Genomic DNA, 21,638 nt, shown 5'->3' with positions numbered 1-21,638 from the left:
CTGGGATTTTATATAAACTTAGATATATTTAATATAAAATCTTTGACAAGTTAGCATTCGATCTTTTTTCGCTTCTTTTTTAAAATTAAGTTATGGTTGACTGAAGGACCTTGTACGTATTCAAATATGTGGATTTCTTTCTACTTAGTCATCCGCGTATGTAATGAATGTAATTCCAACTTTCCTAACTGAAGTTACGCCTACAGAATTCGTGACAATGGGATAATGAACATTGAAGCTTGCCAGTCTTAAAAAAAGTGCGCGCGCTTCATTTGAAACGTAACCGTATTCAAGGAGTAAAGCGGATTCTTGACCTTATTCCATGGTGTGTGGGTTGACTTATCTCAAAGGATAGAAGAGAATTGGTCGGGCTGGTGGTCAAGTCTAACAAATAACATCGGACAACTGTACTAACGTGGTTCCGTTGTGATGCCAATAATCCTCGTTGGCGAGCTCCAGTGACCGACCTTCAACTTGTAGATATGGAACAGCGATAGTGCACATGAGATTTAGCGTGCACACAAACGGTGATAACATATCGTCACTGATGCAGGAAGATAGGGAGTAAAGATGTCTCTTCTCGCTGCTAGGTCTGTGAACCAGGTCACAGACACATGTCCAAGGTCATCTATAACCAATTGAACCATAGCAAGTCGATGAAGAATCATGTTCACATCGTTGAGTTCTCCCCCCTTTTTTAAAATGACTAAACCACCTTCAAACTCAGCGATACTGAATTGAGTGACATTTCCTTGCACGTGTTCAGCTCATCCATCAATAGTGTTTAAGTCAATACTAAATAAATGTTGATGATTCAAATAAGGTATACTGATTTCAAATTTAGCTCGCGATTCAGTAACCCCAAATAAGCAGACTCGTTGAATTCCAACCAAGTAATGCCAATAGGCTGTTCGGAATAGATAACTATGACCAATTACAGCAAAGATAATTTTTTTATCGACCATCTATGTTGACTTTAATGTGACATGCTTTTTTTATATGCCGTTTATAAGAATAAAATAAAATTAATCATAATTCCAATTCTGGTCTGATATGTCTCTTGACTCTTAGCCTAGGTCATGCGCAATTACGTTCCAAAAAAAAAAAAAAAACGCGTTTCTATTAGAGAGATTTTAAATACGTATTCTTACATATCTCGCAGACTATACACGTAAAGTAGAGAAATCCTGGAGTTTCTTTAGAAAAATAAGTCTTCTTATTCATCAATGAAAACATTACTGAACTATCATAAATCTTAATTTATTAAATAAGTAGAGCTAATGATAAAAGGCGACGACAATCTACACATTAAAAAGAACCCGCTTTACAATGCAGACTCTTCCGAATCGTATCATCTATTACCACAAAAAATGCAATTAATTATTTACAATAAACAAATGCACAATCCAATAGCCATGCACAAATCGACTCACGAGAAGTCGCGCAAGTCAATAAAAATTCTAACTCGTCTGCTGTTATTTGGAGAAGAGTTAATTACCGATTATTTTGAACTAAATTATGCATTTTTTTTCAAGAACGTCATCATTTCTGAATACTGCAGACCTAAAATAGTTTTATAAATTGATATCTATAGAAATGTGCAGCGAATAGTAGTGTGGCTTAATTTGTCTAAACTTGCACAGACAGGTTTGGGACTGTCATAATAACAAGCTCTGTTATCAAAATATACATTAAATCAAGGCTTCTATTATTCCATTCCCATTGTTTAAGAAATACTGTAGTTGCAAATGCAGCGTTTTTTTTCTTACCTTCAAATTACCCGTTATACAGAGTTTTAAATTAAAAAAAAAAAAATTGAATCGCATACTACTTTCGTTATTTGACTTCTCTATGGACTTTTTAAAAAATCAATTCACAGCAACTACTGTTTTTTTTTTTTTGCGGTAAAATTAGCAGAAATGAAAATCATTTCAGAGAACACTACTTTTATTACTTTTATCGTATTTGATTTCTACTATCTTACCTTCTCCGAGATGGATGATACAAGCTACAACTGTTGCTTGTTACTTCCCTTTCACTCAAATCTTTTAGCTATTCTATTATTCCATTCCCTCAGCCATGCGGCTGGTGGGGGTAGTTATATGCTATCATGCTAGGGAAATGATTATGAGCAAGGTGGTTTCCCGTTGCCTTCCTTGCCGTAATATATGTTATAACTGTAGCCATGTGTTCACGGGACCGGTTTGCCTGTTTTGAAGGATGAAAAACCGGAGTTACCGGGAGAAAAAAACCTCCACTTCCGTATGAGACCGGTAACTCAGTCGAAAGAGACCAGATAAAGGTTCCTCACGTCATTGACGGAATCGAACCCAGGTCTTTCCGAGTTAGTAAATTTATGTATTCATTATGTGATTTCTGATCTTTTATTAGGGACAAATTCTGGTCTTGAAATTTACGCTTGCTCTTATTATCATTCAGGGAGTGAGAAGTGTGACTGAAGTCAGATTAGCGGAATAATAAATTACTGATCATTTAAAACTATATATTTAGAAATTTATGTACATTTAATCATACAAATACAACATTTATTTTACAAATGATATTCTATCTTTTTCAATTTAGCTACTTGAATACAAATTCTACCCTACGGTTCTTCTTTATGAACTGGTCAATAACATCGTCATAAAAATTTGGTTGTAACTTAATTTTCCCAAGTAACACGCACACTTGTAATGGCTGGCTGAAGCTCACTGGCTAGAGCTACTTTGACTGCGTATGGCCTGTGTTTAAGCAACAGAGTGAGACGACGTGAAATGGCTATGCGCGCGCATGAAATCACAGTGCTGCTGCGAGAACCTGGAAGCTACTACAACCGAGCAAGCATCGGCCTTCGATACACAACGCAAAGCTCAATTATTGCCGCGCAAACATAAGACGTCTTCTGTTTACAAAAATAAAAGCCTAAATGGAATGCTTATAAATGCATGCATTTATTAACAAATAAATATAACTTCTTTCTCGATTAATGAGCTTGCACAGCAAGCATAGCAAGCATGGAGAATTCGCCCCTGTCTTTTATAGCTCCTTATTTATTTTAATGATGTGTCATATCTATCTTCCTCCCTTCCTTCATTTTAGTATGCTTTTTGCGTGCTAATATTATATTATCCTATCTGACATTATCATTACTGAGATACATTTCCTTCCTTCCATATAACTGGTTTCACTTTACAAATTTACGGTGGACATTCTCCTACCTCGTCCTACCTCTGAAATACTTTAGTTATTTGCTCACTTTTCTAGAATTAAAAAAAAAATACGAAATATATGAACCTAATTTTGTTGTGGGACGTTATTTTAGATTATTTAGTACTTTTGCGTAAGTAACTACAATATTTCATTGGAGTAGTGAATTGGAACTAGTTACCTGTGCATATCCGTCGGTCTGCGGGAAGTCTGCTCTAAACAAAAATTAGATTTTTTTTTAATGCACCACACTGTTTTGGTAATTAATTCATTAAATGTCATAATGCTTTCATCTCTGTTATTTTAATTCGTGATTTTTAACCTAACAATCAGATTCATACAGTAATTGACGGCATCTTTCTGCAACAGTACACTTAAAAACCATTTCTTTCGATTAGCATTTGTCAAATATTTGTTCTCTGCATACAGAGAATTATGGTTTTCTTCTATCAGCACTTTTTTTTTTTTTTTTGGTGATTTCTAAGACTTTCTCCCTCGGGTATTGTAACTCTATTTTGTTTTTGTTTTTATTTTTTTACAATACTACCACTCACGTATTCTTGATAATTCTTTTCGCTAAGCCTTTTCGACTGAATAACGAATTCGATCCATAGCAGTTTTTCCTTGTTTTCTGTTTAAATCCATTAACACCAAAATAGAGCAGCAGAAAATTTCTGGTTTTCAAAATTAATTCATTCATTGACTGAATATTATGTAGAAAAATTTGAAACTTTCCAATAGGACTAACTTTGTCACAAAGGAATTTAAAAGTGCTCCAAATGATAACTATGAAATACCTGTACCATAATTTAAAGAATATGACAGCCATTGTCATTCGTTTGTCAATCCATTTGTCAATATAGGAACCTTGAATGGAGTATAGTTAAATGGTCACCATCCTCTTTTGCACCGATGATTAGTCAGAAAATCAGTGGAGTTACGATCTACAAAACAAGTTCTAACTACTAAAAACCAACTAATCTCATAGTCAAATATTTCAACAGCCTTAATCTCAGGTAAGTGAGCATTTTGATTCTGCGAGATATAAAATACTATAATGTACTGTATTGTACTCTAGAAGCATAATTCATAAAACCGATGTGCTGCTTCGTTCTAGCTTCACATTTTTAGTTATCACTAGATGTATTTACCATTATAGAATCTTGAAAATTAACGAAATATTCATTAAAGATTATACGACCTGTTCGTATCCGGTCTACAACCTCGAAATTAAAAAGAAGATGAAGAACAACGACCTTTCTTGCTAGTCGGTACTAACAGGCTCGATTGTTGGAAGCTGCAACGCTAAGTGAAAGAAGAGACTTTTAGGTGGACGGAAGCGTGACCAATGAACTAGCATCGCCTGGACGTGGGCTAAATGAGCAACGCTAATTATTAGGTAGACGCTGGTAAGCACAAATATTCGAGGCGCATCGTTCATAAACCACTTGGCTAGCGACTAGGTGAAGTTTAGCGGAATAGAGAGCTTTAATTAAAATTAGATGGCAGATGTGCAAGGCTGAGATCATGCGTTAAGCTCAGATTGCGTAACCCTAATTAAGAAGAGAGAAAGAGAGAGAGAGAGAGAGAGAGAGAGAGAGATGAAGAGCCACTTGAATGGAAGCAGTTGCGTAACAGAAAAGCCACACCTGGTTCGCTGGTGGAAATCTATTTGAAGGCTAACACTTTGTGATGATAAAAGCGCCAACTTGGTGATTACTATCCGTTAGATAAACATCACATTGTTCCTGGGCCGAGACCTTATTTCTTCTTGCAGATCGCTTTCCATGAAACCAACATGCATATCTCTCATTCGCTTGTAGTTAACAGGAAGTGACGTTCTGTCAGAGGAAGTCATTCATTTTTTTTTTTTTTTAGTTTATATATTTATAATAAAGTAGTCGAACGTAAAGCTACATGAAACACAACAATCGGGTCTCGCATAAGAAAACAAAACGGAAGTGTTGCCATAGGAACCAACATTCGAAAGGTTACACTTAAATGCAGTCATAACTTTTTTTTTTTGCATTCAAAGATTTCAATGAAATCTTTATCGAAAGTGATTGACGTCAACGTAATTGAAGAGATATTTTTAACTTTCAAAGAATATATTAAAAAGAATACCCAGAAAACTTCAAGTTTGCTTTTTTTTTTTTTCAAAAAAAAAAAAAAAAACGAAGTCTCTTCTTTCCTCGATCTCGAAGAAAGAAGAGACTTCAGATACCGTCTGTCTCTTGGGAATAATGGATTCATTTGGCATCGACGCGTTCCACCCGTCCTGTGAATTGAGTTTAATACTGAATTCATTGTGAGGTAATCGATAATAATACTTGCTTTTCCGGCAAGGTTAATAACCCAACGATGTGAATGAGAGATGGTATCTAAAGCGAAATTCGAAACAATAAAATAAAAACTTCAAACAAAATGTATTTTTAAGATTATAACCATCGGAAATGATTCATTGTGTCAGTCTCTCTGCATATATTTATCCTACATAATATACAGTAAGTAGTAGAGAATAATTACACTCTGAATAACATATTTTTGTTGTTACATTCATTTTTATATAGTTTATAGTTATGATGCGGTAATTTCATAGTCAATTTCTAATTTAGAACAGACCTAATCTTTAAAAGGGTAAGTAACGTGCGGCTAACCTGAACAAGACAAATATAGCAACGGAAATGAAAAAAAAAAAAACATAGAAAGCATATGGTATAAGCATCTTCAGTTTCTATTGGGACGGTCTTCGTAAAATGATAAGCTACACTACACCAAACTAATGAAGAAAGAAATGGTCAAGAATGAACAAATTTTCAAAAATAAGGATATAAATAAAATATGCGTGGCTCAGATCAGGATATTTATTTATTTATTTATTAATTTATTTATATTGGCTTGTAATATTTAATTTTATCATCAACAGTCCTATACAATTCTCTTATTTTGTATAAAAAAATAATAAAAATCCATCTTGTAGCACTTCGGAGGGCGAAGAATGCTAGCAACACTGTGTTTTCCACAGTGTCATATTGCTACGCGCGCAAGCATATACACGTCATAGTGAGATGGAGTAAACACGATAAGCACTACGAACAGTTTGCCAGTAGTAGAGTGTTCGTAGTGCTTATCGTGTTTACTCCGTCTCTTTAAATATTTGGACATTACAATTAAAGACGTAACATTTGTTATAGTAATTTTTAAGTAATTTTGAATTATACTAAACCAGTGTTTCTCAACGTTTTTTGGATCATGCCCCACCTCAACGTCTCACAGATTTTGATGCCCCCCCCTGCTCTAGCATAATAGTCAGCCAAGTTCTGAAAAAGTATAATATAAATATGTATAAATATGTACGTGTACATTTTCTAATTACCCTCCAAAATATTCAAATTGTCCCCCTGTGGGGCATACGCTCCACGTTGAGAAACACTGTACTAAACTGTATAATTTTATCGATAATAAACAATATTCTTTCGTGTTTATTTTTTTTTAAAATTTTTACCATAATTTTGATATTCTATCCAAACACGTATACACTGTACTTATAGTGTGTATGTATATTTCGAAAGTTGCAGCACCCCCCACGATTTCAAGCCACGAGCCGCCACTGTGTATAACTAAGGCCTTGAATTCTTAATTTAATGTGAATTTATATATTCTCGTGTACAGTAGTTCATATTTTTGTGAAAATTCGAATAGAAAAATGGTCGACCTTCTCTTATCTTGTATTTTTGAGGAAATGGCCAAGAAACATTAACATTCTACTTCCTTATCGCTACTTGTGAGATAACATATGGTACCTAGTCGAATGCCAACCTCCTCTTCTCTTCCCCCCCCCTCTCTCGTACACAGACATACGCACACGTGCAACACGCCTGTCTTCCTTTTCTCTAGCCTGTTAGTGTAATTGAGCTACTCCGAACCAAATACTCACGAATCCGTGATCTAAAGTGGGTGAAGAGGGCCATCAGCTTTCGCAATAGCACATCCCATGTCGTCTTTATGGAGATTCCCACAAAATCCAGGTGTCATTAAACTCAGACATTGGAGAGATTTAAAATGCTACCTCCAAGATTGAGAAGGCCCCGTGGAATATCTCGAGTAACGACTAATGTGAAACGATGGTCAGCTAAAAATAAATAAATAAATAAATACTATTATTGCAGCGCCTACGATTTTAGGAAATTCATCTGCTTTCCAACGGCTTCATACCTTCCCCCCCCTCTCCTCCCCCACTTCAATTGTCGGGTTTCCTAGGAACGCTAGTTTCACGCAGGAAGCGACTACCATTGTTCGTCTAGTTCACCTGCATCCTAGATGACCTTTTTAAGTCTGGTTACGCCTGTAAGCCCTACATCAGTGTTAGGAGATGAGAATTCTGCACAGAGGACAACAATGATAGCTCCAATTTCCGCACTATATAGCGTTGATGGGGGTTCGTTATAATTCTCGCTTCGTCCGTTTTCAAACAAACTGGTTGCTGTTCCCGTAACCTTAACTGAGGCAAACGCAGTGTACAAAATAGCAATCAAAAACTTAAATTATCTTCACTCGCTATAGTTGATAATACATCAAACCAATCTCTTTCAATACGAATCAATTTACCTTTACTGTATAAGAAATTTTCACAAAATCTTCACTATTGCATATTTAAAATTTCAACCCATTCTTTATGTGTTGCAGTGTAGATCCGCTGCGTTTCAAATATATTTCATTCTGAAAATAGCATTTAATAATGGAAGAGATAAATCAAAGAATAAATACCATTGTTTGTCTATAAAGACGGAAGCAGAATATTATACTTTGCCATAATATCCTGCTGTTTTTATAAAACAGCAGGATACTATAACAAAATACTACAGTTTCAAACACGACATGCCAGAATGAAATATTTTGCCACAATATTCCATGATATAACGGAAGTCTGTCAAAACATACATAGTGATATTTTTTTTTATTTTTATTTTTGACAATATAGATCGTTCTTCGTTCATAGCGTCAACTCTGAAATATTTTCCCTTAACACATACATTTTTACAATGCAGAAGTGAATATCTTGAAACATTTTAATAGGCTAATTTTGGCTGCGTCTCGAATGGCAAACGCTACTGCAACCTTCATCACTTCCAATGATCTTCCAAAACCATTGACCCTTGAGTGAGGCTTCATTTTCGGGAAGAAGCAAAAATGCCAAAGAAGTACGGTACATAGAAGAAAGTTCGTTCTTCAACAACACAACCAAACTGTTAATGAGCATAGTCTAGCAAGTTCAATATACTCGTACACCATTCACCACTGATGACAGTTAACCTTATAATTTGTAATCCGGCACCACTTTTTGAATTTTGTTTCACTCGTTTTGTTTCGATGAGAGGAATATAGTCTTATATGTCAATAAGTCGTAAAAGCAGACAAGGATATCTAATTGACGAGAAATTTTCTAAAGTATTGTAATATGTTTTGTCGACAGATAAAGAGAGTTACTAGATTGCTATTTCCCAAATTTTCCCAATTGAAAAACAAATGTTTCTATTTAAACTTCTGAGTTAAGAGATTAGAACAAAGGCATGAACAAACTTTTAAAAAAACTGTTCTCACCATATGTCATCATATACTGTACCTACGATATCACGTCTACCTTTCTTACAAAAGTCAGTTATGTGTAACTCAGATTATCGGGCATTTGCTTCAAGCAAGAAAGATTCTGTCAGAGCAATGGGGTAAATATTCCAATAAAATCTTTAAATTATGTTAAAATAGATGCAGGATGACAACATCCACAATTTATCATATTATGTAGCTCGCTGAAAGTCACTGAGATAGAAGAAACGTCGGGTCTCATAAGCGAATTGAATTTAAGTGAATTCGGTTATTTATGGATGAATTATGATGTAAGATTCCAGAAAACAGTTAAATACGCTTAGTGCACAGCTGATAGTATCGTGATTTTTTTTAAAAAAAATAGAATTCTGAGCATATTTTGTGTTTTTGACAATTAACATCCATATAATTATTAAGATACTAGATTACTGACATGTGGTCAGTATTGTGGAATGTGTTGGTATTGTTCTGCTGTGCACATAAAATTAACAAAAAATATAAATAAAAATGACAATAAAAGAAGGGAAGGTGTAGTTATATCACATTCCAACTTATTCTACACTCTAGAGGAGAGAATCTCGTATTAATTGTATCAGTTTTGTGGAACAATCTAGTGATAGTCGAACATGCTGGTACTCACTAGATAGTACTACTATTTAGTCATAGTAGTGCTAGTGCTGAGCGTTTTATCTCCGTGACAATGACCTGGACTTTGTTTTGGAACTGTTTTTTTTTTTCTGGGTGTCCGGGTTGTTCCTTAAAAAAACATAAAAATAGCTTGAAATACATTATTTGAGTAGCATTAAAAATATAACCCCTACACACTAGAGGTCGCAATACCTATAGCACATCAGTGATGCGTGGACATGTGATTAATTAGGAGAAAGAAGAAACTTGATCAGGTGTTTCTTGAACAGCAGTGATCATTGGGGAAAACAGTGTGAGGAAGACCGTACAAAAGAACAGGAGTAGATGGTAATGATTTTCATTACTAGGTGTGAGTTATCATACTATTTATTGAAGACGTAAAGTGGCTTGAAAAAGTTCCATGCTGGTATGTAGAGAAGGATTTCCAGGTTGATCCTTTGCAGTATTAATGTAAGATAGATTTTTACAATCTTTCATGGATATCAAATTCAAATAAAAAAAAAAAGAAGATGAAATGGTAGAAGAGCTAATTCAGTAAATTTGAATCTGAACATGCTGATACTTAACATTCACAGTTAGCCATCTGTTGTATATGTTTTTTAACGTGCTGGAGGAAAAAAAGTGAAGGAATGATGGCAACCGGTTCGGTGGCGCAACGGCCATAAAAGAAAGTTAATGAGTTAATGGTGTTGACATTTTGGATGGACTAATGTTTCCAGATGGAAGGCTGATATAATAACAAGCCCATTTACAGAAAAGGTGTTTGATTAGTACACCTCGAAACAATGTGTACTGAAATTTATTTTAAATAATATGAAATTTTATACTAATGTATCAAAACTAGTAACACGTTTGGTGTTCAACTGAAAGAGTGGAACTGTCAATATTCAGTGGCATCACATCGCAAGCAAGACGTCACTGATTATCAAAATAATCGCACTGAGGTTATGAAGTATCAACTAAAGCTTTTAGTCGCCCCCCCTCTCTCTCTCTCCTGAGATACGGAGGTTCTTCAGAAATCCGTAGACAGCCAACCAAACTGTAGGGTGATTGACTGCCTATGGATTTCTAAGGAGCCTCAGTAGATCAACCGGTGTATGGAGGAGAAACCACGCAATTAGCAGACACCATACACTAGTCTTGTAGCTTTGTTTGATTTGATCGCACTTTAAAACAACAGCAGCAAGATCTCAAAACGTTTGGGCTAAAACATGTCATTTACTTCTTTGGAGAACGAAAAAAGTTATTTTAGTTCGTAATGAAAATATTCATTTCGTGATAATACAAATATGAAGACAACAGAATGATGAGTTGAACATAAGGTAGGTTCAAATCTACTAGTGTACGTATGGTATTGTAAGATGTTTTGCATTAAATTACACTGAGTTTTATAATATCAAAGACTAATTCTCTTACTGCCGATGAGGTAATAGTTTTGTGATAGAATAGTTGCAATAATGACAAGTTCAAACCAAAAAACCGGTTGTTCGAACCCATTAATCGAAAAAAAAACAAAAAAACGGCTACAAATCAATCATCTAGAAGTTGAGGCTCCATCTATGATAAGCTCTCTTTTGTGTATTGTTATCTGCAGAACGTTATTCCTCCATACATTTTAATCAAAGTTATAGATAAAGACTACCAAAAGAGCAGCACCGCACTGGATTTTCAAATGGCAATTTGCATGAATTCTTTCTTTATACAATGAAAGTCGGGTGATGAAATATGCCAGTGGAAGACCTGCCTTAATCAAATAACAGATAGATAGATTGTTCAAAATTAATGACATTTCCTTCCAGAAGTCTTGTTATCAATGCAAATAAAATTACTAAGCAAAATGGTTAAACGCAGATCATGAAGAGCTATGAATGTCCATTTGTAAAGCAGCGTTTAGTGTAGCGATAAAAACGATATTGATGAAGTGCGGTCACGAAGAGAATAATTTGCGGGGATTATCTGTTCTTATAGATCTAGAGAAGCAATCTATATAAAAGAATCGCTCGAGAAGGGGCCGAAATAGGATGTAGATAAACAGCAAGAATTTTTAGATATACTGCAATGTAACAAATGAAAGAAGAATGATTTATCACTTAAATTTTAGTTAAAAAAGGAGCACGCAAGCAAATATAGCTGCCTACTCTCTCGTATTAAAGGGTTATTTAAAAAAAAAAAAAAAACTGATTACTGGATAAGAAAATAGCGCGGGGGAGGGGAGGGGGAGGAATAAAGTACACGGAAAGAAAAGAGATAGGTAGATAGATAGAGATAGATAGATAGAAAGAGAGAGAGAGAGAGAGAGAGAGAGAGAAATAATAGGAGAAAAAAGAAAAAGAAATCGATAGAAATGTGGGATCAAGCGGGGGGACAAAACGTGTTTGTGAGAGAAGACCGAAACAAACCTATTTTTATTAATGATATGTTTATGTATAAATAGGTGATTTTTACAAGCCTAACTAAATAATTAAATGAGTATTGAATATAAATGAAATATGATATTAGATTTGGACGACCGATTTTCTTCGTTAGGAATCTTTCACATAAAAGTGCATTATTCAGGATATGCTTGAAATTCAAATGACGAATCTGTTACAATCTCTTCAAGCACTTCGATAACTTACCTTGCTTCACAGAAACGTATTTGCCATTGAAAGCTACGAATGCTGCCTGTGGAAGAGAATCCTCCAAAGAAAACAATTCGTCTTTCGTAAGGGATTGCGAACGACTGCGGAGAACAGCTCTACTGCCGATTGGGGAGACGTATCGTCCGTTGCTGTCACGTAAGGCCAGGTACCCACTGTGAAACTCGAGGGTGAAGAGGGAGTCGGAGCCGCACTGTTCTCCCAGTTTGCCATCCATTTTCAAGTAGCGATTGTTGCATGTGTGGATAGCGTACTTTCCGTCGTGGAACTCGAGAGTAAAGAGAGTGTCTTCGCCCCAAGGAGTGTTAGCGTCCAGCTGGATTTCGTCCATATTTGCTGAAAGGCGTGCATAACGACGACGACCCACGGATCTTAGGTTAACTTGTGGCCGTGCGGCCAAATGAACGGTCCAGAGTTCCCCTGGTCCGGGAACTTTGGCGACACATGTGAGCTTATCGTTGCATGCTCCAAGAAAATATCCCCTGACAGAGTTCCGCAATGCCCAGCGTCCGGTCCCGTCGTTAGCTACAGCGACGAAAAACTTGGCTCCTTCTTCTTTATCCTCCGCCTCGCAGGTCACGTTTCCAAAATTGTCGACGGCGAGATACTTATCCAAGTGACTACGCAGACACACGGAGTCGTCATCCCCGTAAGGTTCCAAAGACCAGAGTTGCTTCTTCTTCAGGGACGTTCCGTTGGCGTTTACCTTGAAGCCAAAGGTCTCTGCAGTTAGATAGCGAAATTGTGCGTTCAGGAAACCGACGTGCCACTGCTGGCCATGCTCACCCAGTCCGTTAACTCCATTAACGCCATTATAATGATTAGAAGACATCGTAGTAATATCTATAAAAGAAAAACAAAGATTATTAATTTTATTCAGACATAATAGACATGATGAAATATAATAAATTATTTCTAAAGTATCAAAAATGAAGAGGAAATAAATTTAAAATGTTACTAATAAGTACCATATTTTGCTTACACGAAAACTTACTACACGAGTATCTGCATTATAGGCATTGCTCATCACATATGTACATTGTTATTAGAACTGAAACGTCATTTGCAATTTTTATCATCCTCAGCCTCTCGCATAAAGAGTACAAGACATAAAATGTCTCACCTTCTCTCTCTCTTCAATATCCTTCTTAGGATTGCAATAATTATCTCAGTTGGTTTTTTTATTTATTTGAATACTAATTTCAATGACAACATATTGAAGGCCTATAGTACATGCCTAGCTCTTTTCCAGTCATGAGAAAATTGTTGACAAGACAAAAAAACAAATGCGGGTTATAGTTTAAGGAAACACCAATGAAGGAAGCCTAGTTAAAAGAACAGACGTAGTCATAATGAATGAGGAGGAATATTGTAATCTTACAAATATTGCTTGTGTGATGTTTTCAATCCATTCATCTTTCCATCCAAGACGGGCTGAGTTCCTTGGTTAGAGGTTTTAGGCAATTTAATGGGCCTGCTGCATCCCTCTACGGGTATTTTATGTCTGTAGATATGTTCACGTGGGTCCGTTTGCAAGATTAAAAACCTAAGTTTCCGGAGTAAAAGTCTTCCACCTCCGTCTGAGATTCGTTAACTGACCTTCAGTTCAAAAGTTCTGATGAAGGTTCGCGTCCTGTCCTAGACGGGATTCGCACTCAAACCTTTCCAACCAAAGAGCTTCGTCTATATTGACTGAGCTACGAAGGCGCCTAGTTTTCAAACATCTAATTCTTATTTAACCCCTTAACATACAAAGACGTCTGTGACACGTCTTTTGTTTATTGCACCAAAATTGATTTTGAATTTTGGTGCAATATATAAATAATATATAAATACAATCGAATATAGATGCCAGACAATCTGTCAGCCGAGAAAAGTTGCCAACGGCGTGTATCGGCTATTTCGTTTGCGTTTGCACAAATTCATCATTATTTTTCAAATAATGATGAATTTGATCCATCAAATCATCCTCGCCCAAAACTCGCCCAAAAATTGGCAGAAAAACGACCGCTTTCTGATTTTTAATCGGTACGTTAAGGGGTTAATATTAATTTATAATCAGACATCATTTACTATCAATAATATTGAACATGTCCTAGACATCTATAAAAAAAGGTGCATTCCGCATTAGTATTTTTTTATATAATTCATTATAAAATTCGATTCATTTATAATATTCCATTTTACGAACACCTCAAAATGTTATAGATTCATTAAAAAGCAATTGAATCAGAACATTTTGAAGTGCTTCGTAAAATCCCAAATACTTCTTATCTCTGTTCGAATCCATGTTGTTTGTATTATAAATCCGCTCAAAATTTTATTATAATTTGGTATCTGAATCTATACAATTTAACACGAGGATAACAATTATTAAAATTATTATTATTATTACGTGACACTACCAGGGAGTCCAAGGACTCATCGTGGGAGGGCACTCCACTCCACAACGTTGAGTTGTGGGTAGCTGGAGGATTAAGTAGTGGAAACGTAGTAATAGTAGTAGTAGTAGAACAGTTTTTTTTTTTTTTTTTACTGTAACGTGCGTGCGTTCTCTTGGCTAATTTGCCAGTATGCGTGATGCAGATCTTTGTTATATTCCCATGCTTTCTCGACTATTTGTCGTAAAGTGAAGATTTGATCCTGACAGCCTCTATTTGGCCTGAATCCAGCTTAAATATTCGAGTTTCCGGGAGAAAAATCCTGCTATTTCCGTGTGAGATTGGCTAAATCACATTCAATTGAAAAAGTCCATATGAAGATTCCTCTCTTCATGATAGAATCCAACTGAGGTCTTTTCCAATCGAAAAGCGTAATGACCTCTCGTTTTTCTAACTGAGCTACGGAATGCATGTGCAGTTGGATCTCCTAAATGAAACTCTACTACTCATCTACAGAATATGTTTCTTCAGAAGTGGACAAAATATATAAATTTAAAAGAAAGTAATAATTAAATGCTCTTATGTAATGCAAAGTATTGCTATAAGGGAATTGGAACTTCGAGCGTATTTAACAAACAAAATTATTATTTAGCAAAAGTATTTCTTCTTGCTGCATTAAGATTGTAGTACTAAGACTGGTGAGCGTACGATAATCTGAAAAAAAAAATAAAAAATAAAAAAGACGTTCTAAATATAAAGCAAAGTCTCAAATGTAATTCTTAGAATTTCCAGAGTTGAGCTGTATGAGTGTGTGTAATGGATTCATCTTCGTATGGGAACAAAATGACCTCGTACCAGTTGTACTTTGCTTTCCATCCGTATTACCACAGAGCTTAGAAAATACACCGGAAATAGCTAGAGTTTCGGGTTTGTTTTGCTAGTCATTTTTTAGGGATTGCAGAGTTTCAGGTAGCGGGGTTTTGGTCCAGTGAAAGTAAGTGAAGCACGAAGAAAGTTCCGACTCTTCCTCGTCATGGTGCTACGAAAAGTCTTATCTCCCACGAGGTAACATCAGATATCCCTGCAATGGTCAGAAAGTTAAACGAAATAAAAGTTTTAACTGCAGCATTGTTTCGAGATATTTCATGATGGTAAAAACTTTCGTAACATAGAGATTATTTTAGATGTATTGTTTACCCAAGACCAGGTCAGAAGCAGCAGGCCAGCTGCCATTGACTTCTAGAGTGTTGCAATTGATTCCCTTAAAAGAATGGGACAAGAAAAATTCGGCAAATATCTGGAGAGGAAAATTTATCTCTCTCAAGCAGGTTATACGGTTCTGTTCCGCCTCCTTTTCGATATGTCTCACTTTAAAAAAAATAAATAAAAAAAATTGGGGTGGCAGGGGGGGGGATATAAAGACCGTTTCTAAATAATTTCACCAAATAAAAGTCGAGCAATAAAGTTACAGCGCTATATTTGGATAGACGTTGTTAAAATATTTCTCTAACTTATGATTATTGCTGCTATATCGGAAAAATAAATTCAATTTTTTAATGCTATGTTCAAATATCTTGGTAGATTATTTTTTAAAAAATTAAAAAAAAAAACTGTTTGCGTACAGAATTCTATCAGACTTTTCTGTAGAATAAAATTATCATTGCAGCGGCACAAATTCAGTGTACAAAATCAAAGCCATAACTCATTATTCTTTCAAAGATTTTGGGGACATTTATAGAATTTAAATGATAAAAACTTTCTTCCTGTTAACAAACTCAAACCAAAGAGTTTAAAGAGTTTTTACGTGAACCATGACAACTGTAATTTCTTCGTTAATGAAAGTTATCAAATATAGAATGACTATGGGTACATGAACATTTAACAAATCTAGACTTTTCCCATAAGCGAATGTTTGCTGGGCTGGTTGGCCGAGTGGTTAGCGTATCCCTCTCCAACCAACAAATCGCGAGTTTGAATCCCGCCGTAGGCATGGTTGTTTGTGATTGTCTTTAGGTGGGGGATGAATTTTATTACCCGGTGAGACCACCTCCCCCTTAGTAGAAGCCTGAAGTGATTTGAAAAAGTTCCAGCTTTGGTCACTAGAGCAGGGCTTCCGAACTATGTAAAAATTTTTAAAAAATTAACAGAAAAAAATAAAATTCTAACCCGCCCACAGTTACAAATGTCCTGTAAAAGGTTTACAAATAAACCAACAAAATGGATCCCACACAACATGTGGATCCTATACAAAAGTAGGATACACATCTATAGATTCGTGTCTGAAATTTGCCGTATGGCATTTTTTGCTGAAATCTATATAAATGTTATGTGGCTGAAGAATTCTTAGAAGAAATCTGTGAAAACAAGTTTAAAAAAAAACAACAACCGACAAATGAATTGCTGGATTTTGAACGTCAAGTGGATATCAGCGTACTCCTCATCAGAAAACTTAGCCAGCATATTTTCAGTAAAAGCGCAAAATATTATTAAGTTAATATTAATATTTAAACACATTATTAAGTTAATATTAATATTTAAACACATTATTAAGTTAATGTTATTGCTATTAAGTATTATATTTAATAATTATGCTTTGCATGGTTTCCAATTCGTATATAATATCGTAATAATATAATCTTTTCATACATCCACGTTGTGTGTATGTGTGACCAAGAATAATATCCCAGTCGTTCAACACCTCGGTACTCATCTATGAACCTTGTGCGACTTTTTCTTTAACTTACAAGAACCATAACAATAAAAAAAAACATTTGATGATGCTGAGATAATTAAACAAATGCTCTGCATTTGCTTTATTTATATTAGCAGTAAATTAATTACTAATATTACATGCTTTTGTATTAACTGCTGAAAACACACTTCTTTCATCTCATCTTTAAAGGCAAGAAGTGGCTCTAAAAAATTCCGTATTTGGTCTATAAAGCACGGTCTCTGGAGTAGCTAACTTTCAGTCGACCCGCAGTACTCATGAAATATACGTTTACTTACTGCACTTCGTGGGTAGGAATCACATGAATAAAAAAAAAAAAAAACCTGTTAGAAATTGCGCAAGGAACCTATTTTGAAAGGGGAATAACCCATAGACTCTAAGTACAAATTTTAGTTTTCACAATGGCTTTTTTTTTTTTTTTTTGTCAAACTTCGTATATCTTTGTGTAGAGTCTAGGGCTGTCCAAACCACTGTCCGCGAGCCGCATGCGGCCCACCTGTGGGTTTTGATTTTCACGAGCGGAAAAAAAAAAATTTGAATCGAATGCGTACTAGATATTTTAATTCTATCACTAATCGATAATCTCGATGTTGGTAATTTTATTTGGTGTTTTTACATCAATATATATACCTACGCGTTTTTAAAATATTAAATGTGTTAAAGAAGCGTTCTTGCACTGTTTTGTTCCAACGCGCATGCTCCGGGCGCTCAGGGGGAACGTGAGCTCGCGATTAGTGAGCAATTAGTGTTATTTGTTTGTTCAGTTGTCGAGGTTGTGTCGCTGCTGCTCACCAAATTACTAGATACGCAATGTGATGCGGCCCTCGAATAAATCTTTTTTCCTTAATACGGCCCTCGAATTACCTAAGGTCGAAGAGCCCTGGTGACTGTTAGATTTAAACAACTGCGAACTGGATCTGTAACTGTATACAGAAGACATTTATGTCACCTGGCATCAGACTATAATATTTCCTCTGTAGCATTTGCAACGAGAATAAGCTAATAATATCTTTTTTCTAAAATTCATGACAGAAACAAAAAACTACTGCGAGAAATCATGAACGCATAATATGTTATAACAAACCAGAAATTGATAAGAATTCCCATAGAACAATTGTGGGTAATAAAACATTAGAAACGGAGATATGCAAATAGTACGATAATAAGGAAGTGGAATACGTTGTTTGATGAGTGGAGTGTTTGTATTATAGAAAGAAGAGGGTTGAACTGTAGCTATCTGAGTGATGATTTACATGGTTGCGGAACATAAGAAACGTAGTACAAACGTAGAAAGAAAAAAAAAATTTAAAAAAAGAAAATAATTAAAGAAATGACTGTAGATATGACTAGAGCGGACTTTGCAAGTATATGCATTATTTTTAGAAGCATTTTGCAACGATAGGTAAGAATGTATTAGAATGACTTGAATCAATATAAGGTTTTTTGTACTGACGTCCCTCTTTCGAACTCGTTTTAATCAAAATCGTAATTTGAACTTGGTAAGGAAGTTCAAATAACTGGAACTTCCAAGAATGTTGGGTTAGCATCAGTGGCGAATTCTCCATGCTTGCTATGCTTGCTGCGCAAGCTCATTACTCGAGAAAGAAGTTATATTTATTTGTTAATAAATGCATGCATTTATAAGCTTTCCATTTAGGTTTTTATTTTTGTAAACAGAAGACGTCTTAAGCTTGCGCGGCAATAATTGAGCTTTGCGTTGTATCGAAGGCCGATGCTTGCTCGTCTAGTCAAAGCTACCTTGGCTTGCTCGGTTGTGTGAGCTTCCAGGGCCTCGCTACAGCACTGTGATTTCATGCGCGCGCATAGCCATTTCCGATCCCTTCACGTCGTCTTAAACACAGGTCATACGTAGTGAAGGTAGCTCTAGCCAGTGAGCTTCAGCCAGCCTTTACAAGTGCGCGTGCTGTTTGGGAAAATTAAGTTACAACCAACTTTTTATGACGATGTTATTGACCAGTTCATAAAGAAGAACCGTAGGGTAGAATTTGTATTCAAGTAGCTAAATTGAAAAAGATAGAATATCATTTGTAAAATAAATGTTGCATTTGTATGATTAAATATACATAAATTTATAAATATATAGTTTTAAATGATCAGTAATTCATTATTTCGCTAAACAGACTTCAATCACACCTCTCACTCCCTGAATGATAACAAGAGCAAATGAATTTCAAGACCAGCATTTGTCCGTGGTTAGCATCGCCTTCATACAAACTTTTTTCGTCTTAAACCAGAGTGGATTATTTGGTCTCAAAAGAAGGTAATAGCGACGCAATGGGTTTTTTAATTGCTCATGGTCGCCTCTGGACGATTTGTCTGCATTGTGGGATGGAAACATCCGAGTTTACGTGAGAAAAAAAACCCTGCCATCGCCGTATGAGGCATGAAAGTATAATATCCATAATATGCAAAGACCTTAGCTCCTCTGCATGCTAATCCAACTCAACTATACGACTTTTTTTTTTCACCCACAAGATAGTTTATTTGCTTCGCATATATCGTATCAATAGTAATATTTTTCTAAAATTAAATATTATTAATTTTCCTCCTATAAGTACGAGTTTTTATCACATCGCGACCATGCGTAATTAAAATGCGTTTCTGTACAATCCAGCTACAAATACTCCGGTATGCAGAAAATTCACCAAAAACAATTCATTTTGGAGAACTTTTTCAAGCACTCGTGAAAAATAATTTGGCATCCGAATGTTGAAATTGTATTTGAAAAAGTTATTCTAAATAAATGATAAGGTATATGTTGGGAATTTGAGAAGGCAGTTTTCAGATTTTTATGACAATCTCATGCGACGTTTTATCCAACAGTGAAAAGATCGCTAGATAAATTCTGTGCAGAAATTACACCAGTTCTTACTGACGGACAAAGGCAGTTTAACTTTGTTTATAATTAAACAAAAAAAAAAAGTATCAGCATCATTTTGCCAGGTTATTAACCTGCAAAATGACCCTTCACTGAACAGTGTCTAATCTAATAAAGTAATGATTATTGAAATTTATATAAATACGATATTTGAACAGTCAAAAGACGCCTAGATAAATTCAATGCAAAAAATATACTAATTCTTATTAACATTTAAACAAAGGCAGTTTCACTTTTTGCATTGAATTTATGTAATTTAATGAACTTTTGTAATAATTAAATGCATCTTTCCAGATTATTAATTATCCTTTACTACACGGTATCTAATTTCATAACAAAAATGCTTATTGAAATTTCTCTAGATCCCTCGGCTATTGGTATATTTTAAATTTTATAAAATATTTTAAGCAGTGTAAATTGTTGAATAAGTAAAGTATATCGTAAGTAAAATATAAATATTAAATTATTATTTCCAAGAGAAAAAAAAAAACAAATTATTGGTAAACAGTGTGGAAGAATGCATGACGTCATCAAACCTTATCAAAAAACGCAACTATATATATATATATATATATACAAGCATACATACAAGCTCAGAGGAAATAAGAATCCGTTACCAAAACCGGTAGTCGATTAATTTATGAGCGAAATAAACCTACTTCCACTAGGAAATAAAAATTTATTTGAATTATGTGTTTCACTAGCGTATTTGGAGAACATGACTCTGTGAAAGTTGTTTTATCATGATTTCACTGTTCCCCACTCTGTTCTGAATGAATAAATAACTGCAGAGGCAAGGAAACTGCTTAAAATGAGGATGCGAAACGAATATTATACACCAGGGTGGATTAATGGATTGAATCATGCAGTATATATGAAAGTTGAGGATGTTGCAAGTTGTGTGCTACACCTGAGAAGGGACAAATGTTTGTGACCTCTTGCAGCCAATGACCTAATTTCGTAAATCTGCCCACCCAGGCCACAAGAAAGGAAGTGCATCATGAGGGATAATCTATTGTGGCAATTTACAAAGGAGGTCAGGAGAAGTCTAACAAGGAAAAGCGACACGAAATGTGGAAGAATTGGATATCGTTAGACCTTGGAATCAAATAGGGTTCGTTATGGCTCACGTACACGTCTCCGCAAATATCCAGTAAGTTGCGACTATCGTTTTATGCTCTGGCTCTCATCTAGCGGGAAATGTTTTATTAAGGGTGGTTCTACTGGAAAATGCGCGTATTAGAAAGGGGATTTAATTATTTTGACGCTAAGAACTGCAAACCATTACATAGAAGGACACGCAGATACAGCAAATAGGTTATCGTAATCTGCTACTTATTCAGCAAGCTACTACCCTATTTCTTCATGACTGTAGACAAATACTAACATCATGCAATAAAGTACTTATCAGGAAATTTAAGTAACGGACGGATAGATAAAACTACTGATAAAGCGACATTACGAATACGCTGTTTGTAATGAAAACTACTGGCGAAGTTTAGTTTTCTAGTTTTTTTTTTTTTTTTTTT

At 35.2% G+C, this 21,638-nt stretch overlaps 1 protein-coding gene across 1 annotated transcript in view; it reads right to left on the bottom strand.

Annotated features, from left to right (window-relative positions):
• Positions 1-21,638, bottom strand: part of LOC150097257 (protein singed-like) — a 118,257-nt gene that overhangs the window by 35,111 nt on the left and 61,508 nt on the right. Inside the window, exon 4 of the mRNA XM_090407629.1 lies at positions 12,078-12,941. Within this exon, the coding sequence (XP_090263755.1) occupies positions 12,078-12,941 (864 nt within the window). The remainder of the gene's footprint in view (positions 1-12,077; positions 12,942-21,638) is intronic.

The sequence above is a fragment of the Typopeltis vanoorti genome, chromosome 17 (genome assembly GCF_054136105.1).
Source record: "Typopeltis vanoorti isolate ZY-2024b chromosome 17, IOZ_Tvanoo_1.0, whole genome shotgun sequence".
In the NCBI taxonomy this organism is placed as follows: domain Eukaryota; kingdom Metazoa; phylum Arthropoda; class Arachnida; order Uropygi; family Thelyphonidae; genus Typopeltis; species Typopeltis vanoorti.
Note: the sequence above shows the minus strand (reverse complement) of the source record. Positions and strands in the feature narration are given on the sequence as shown.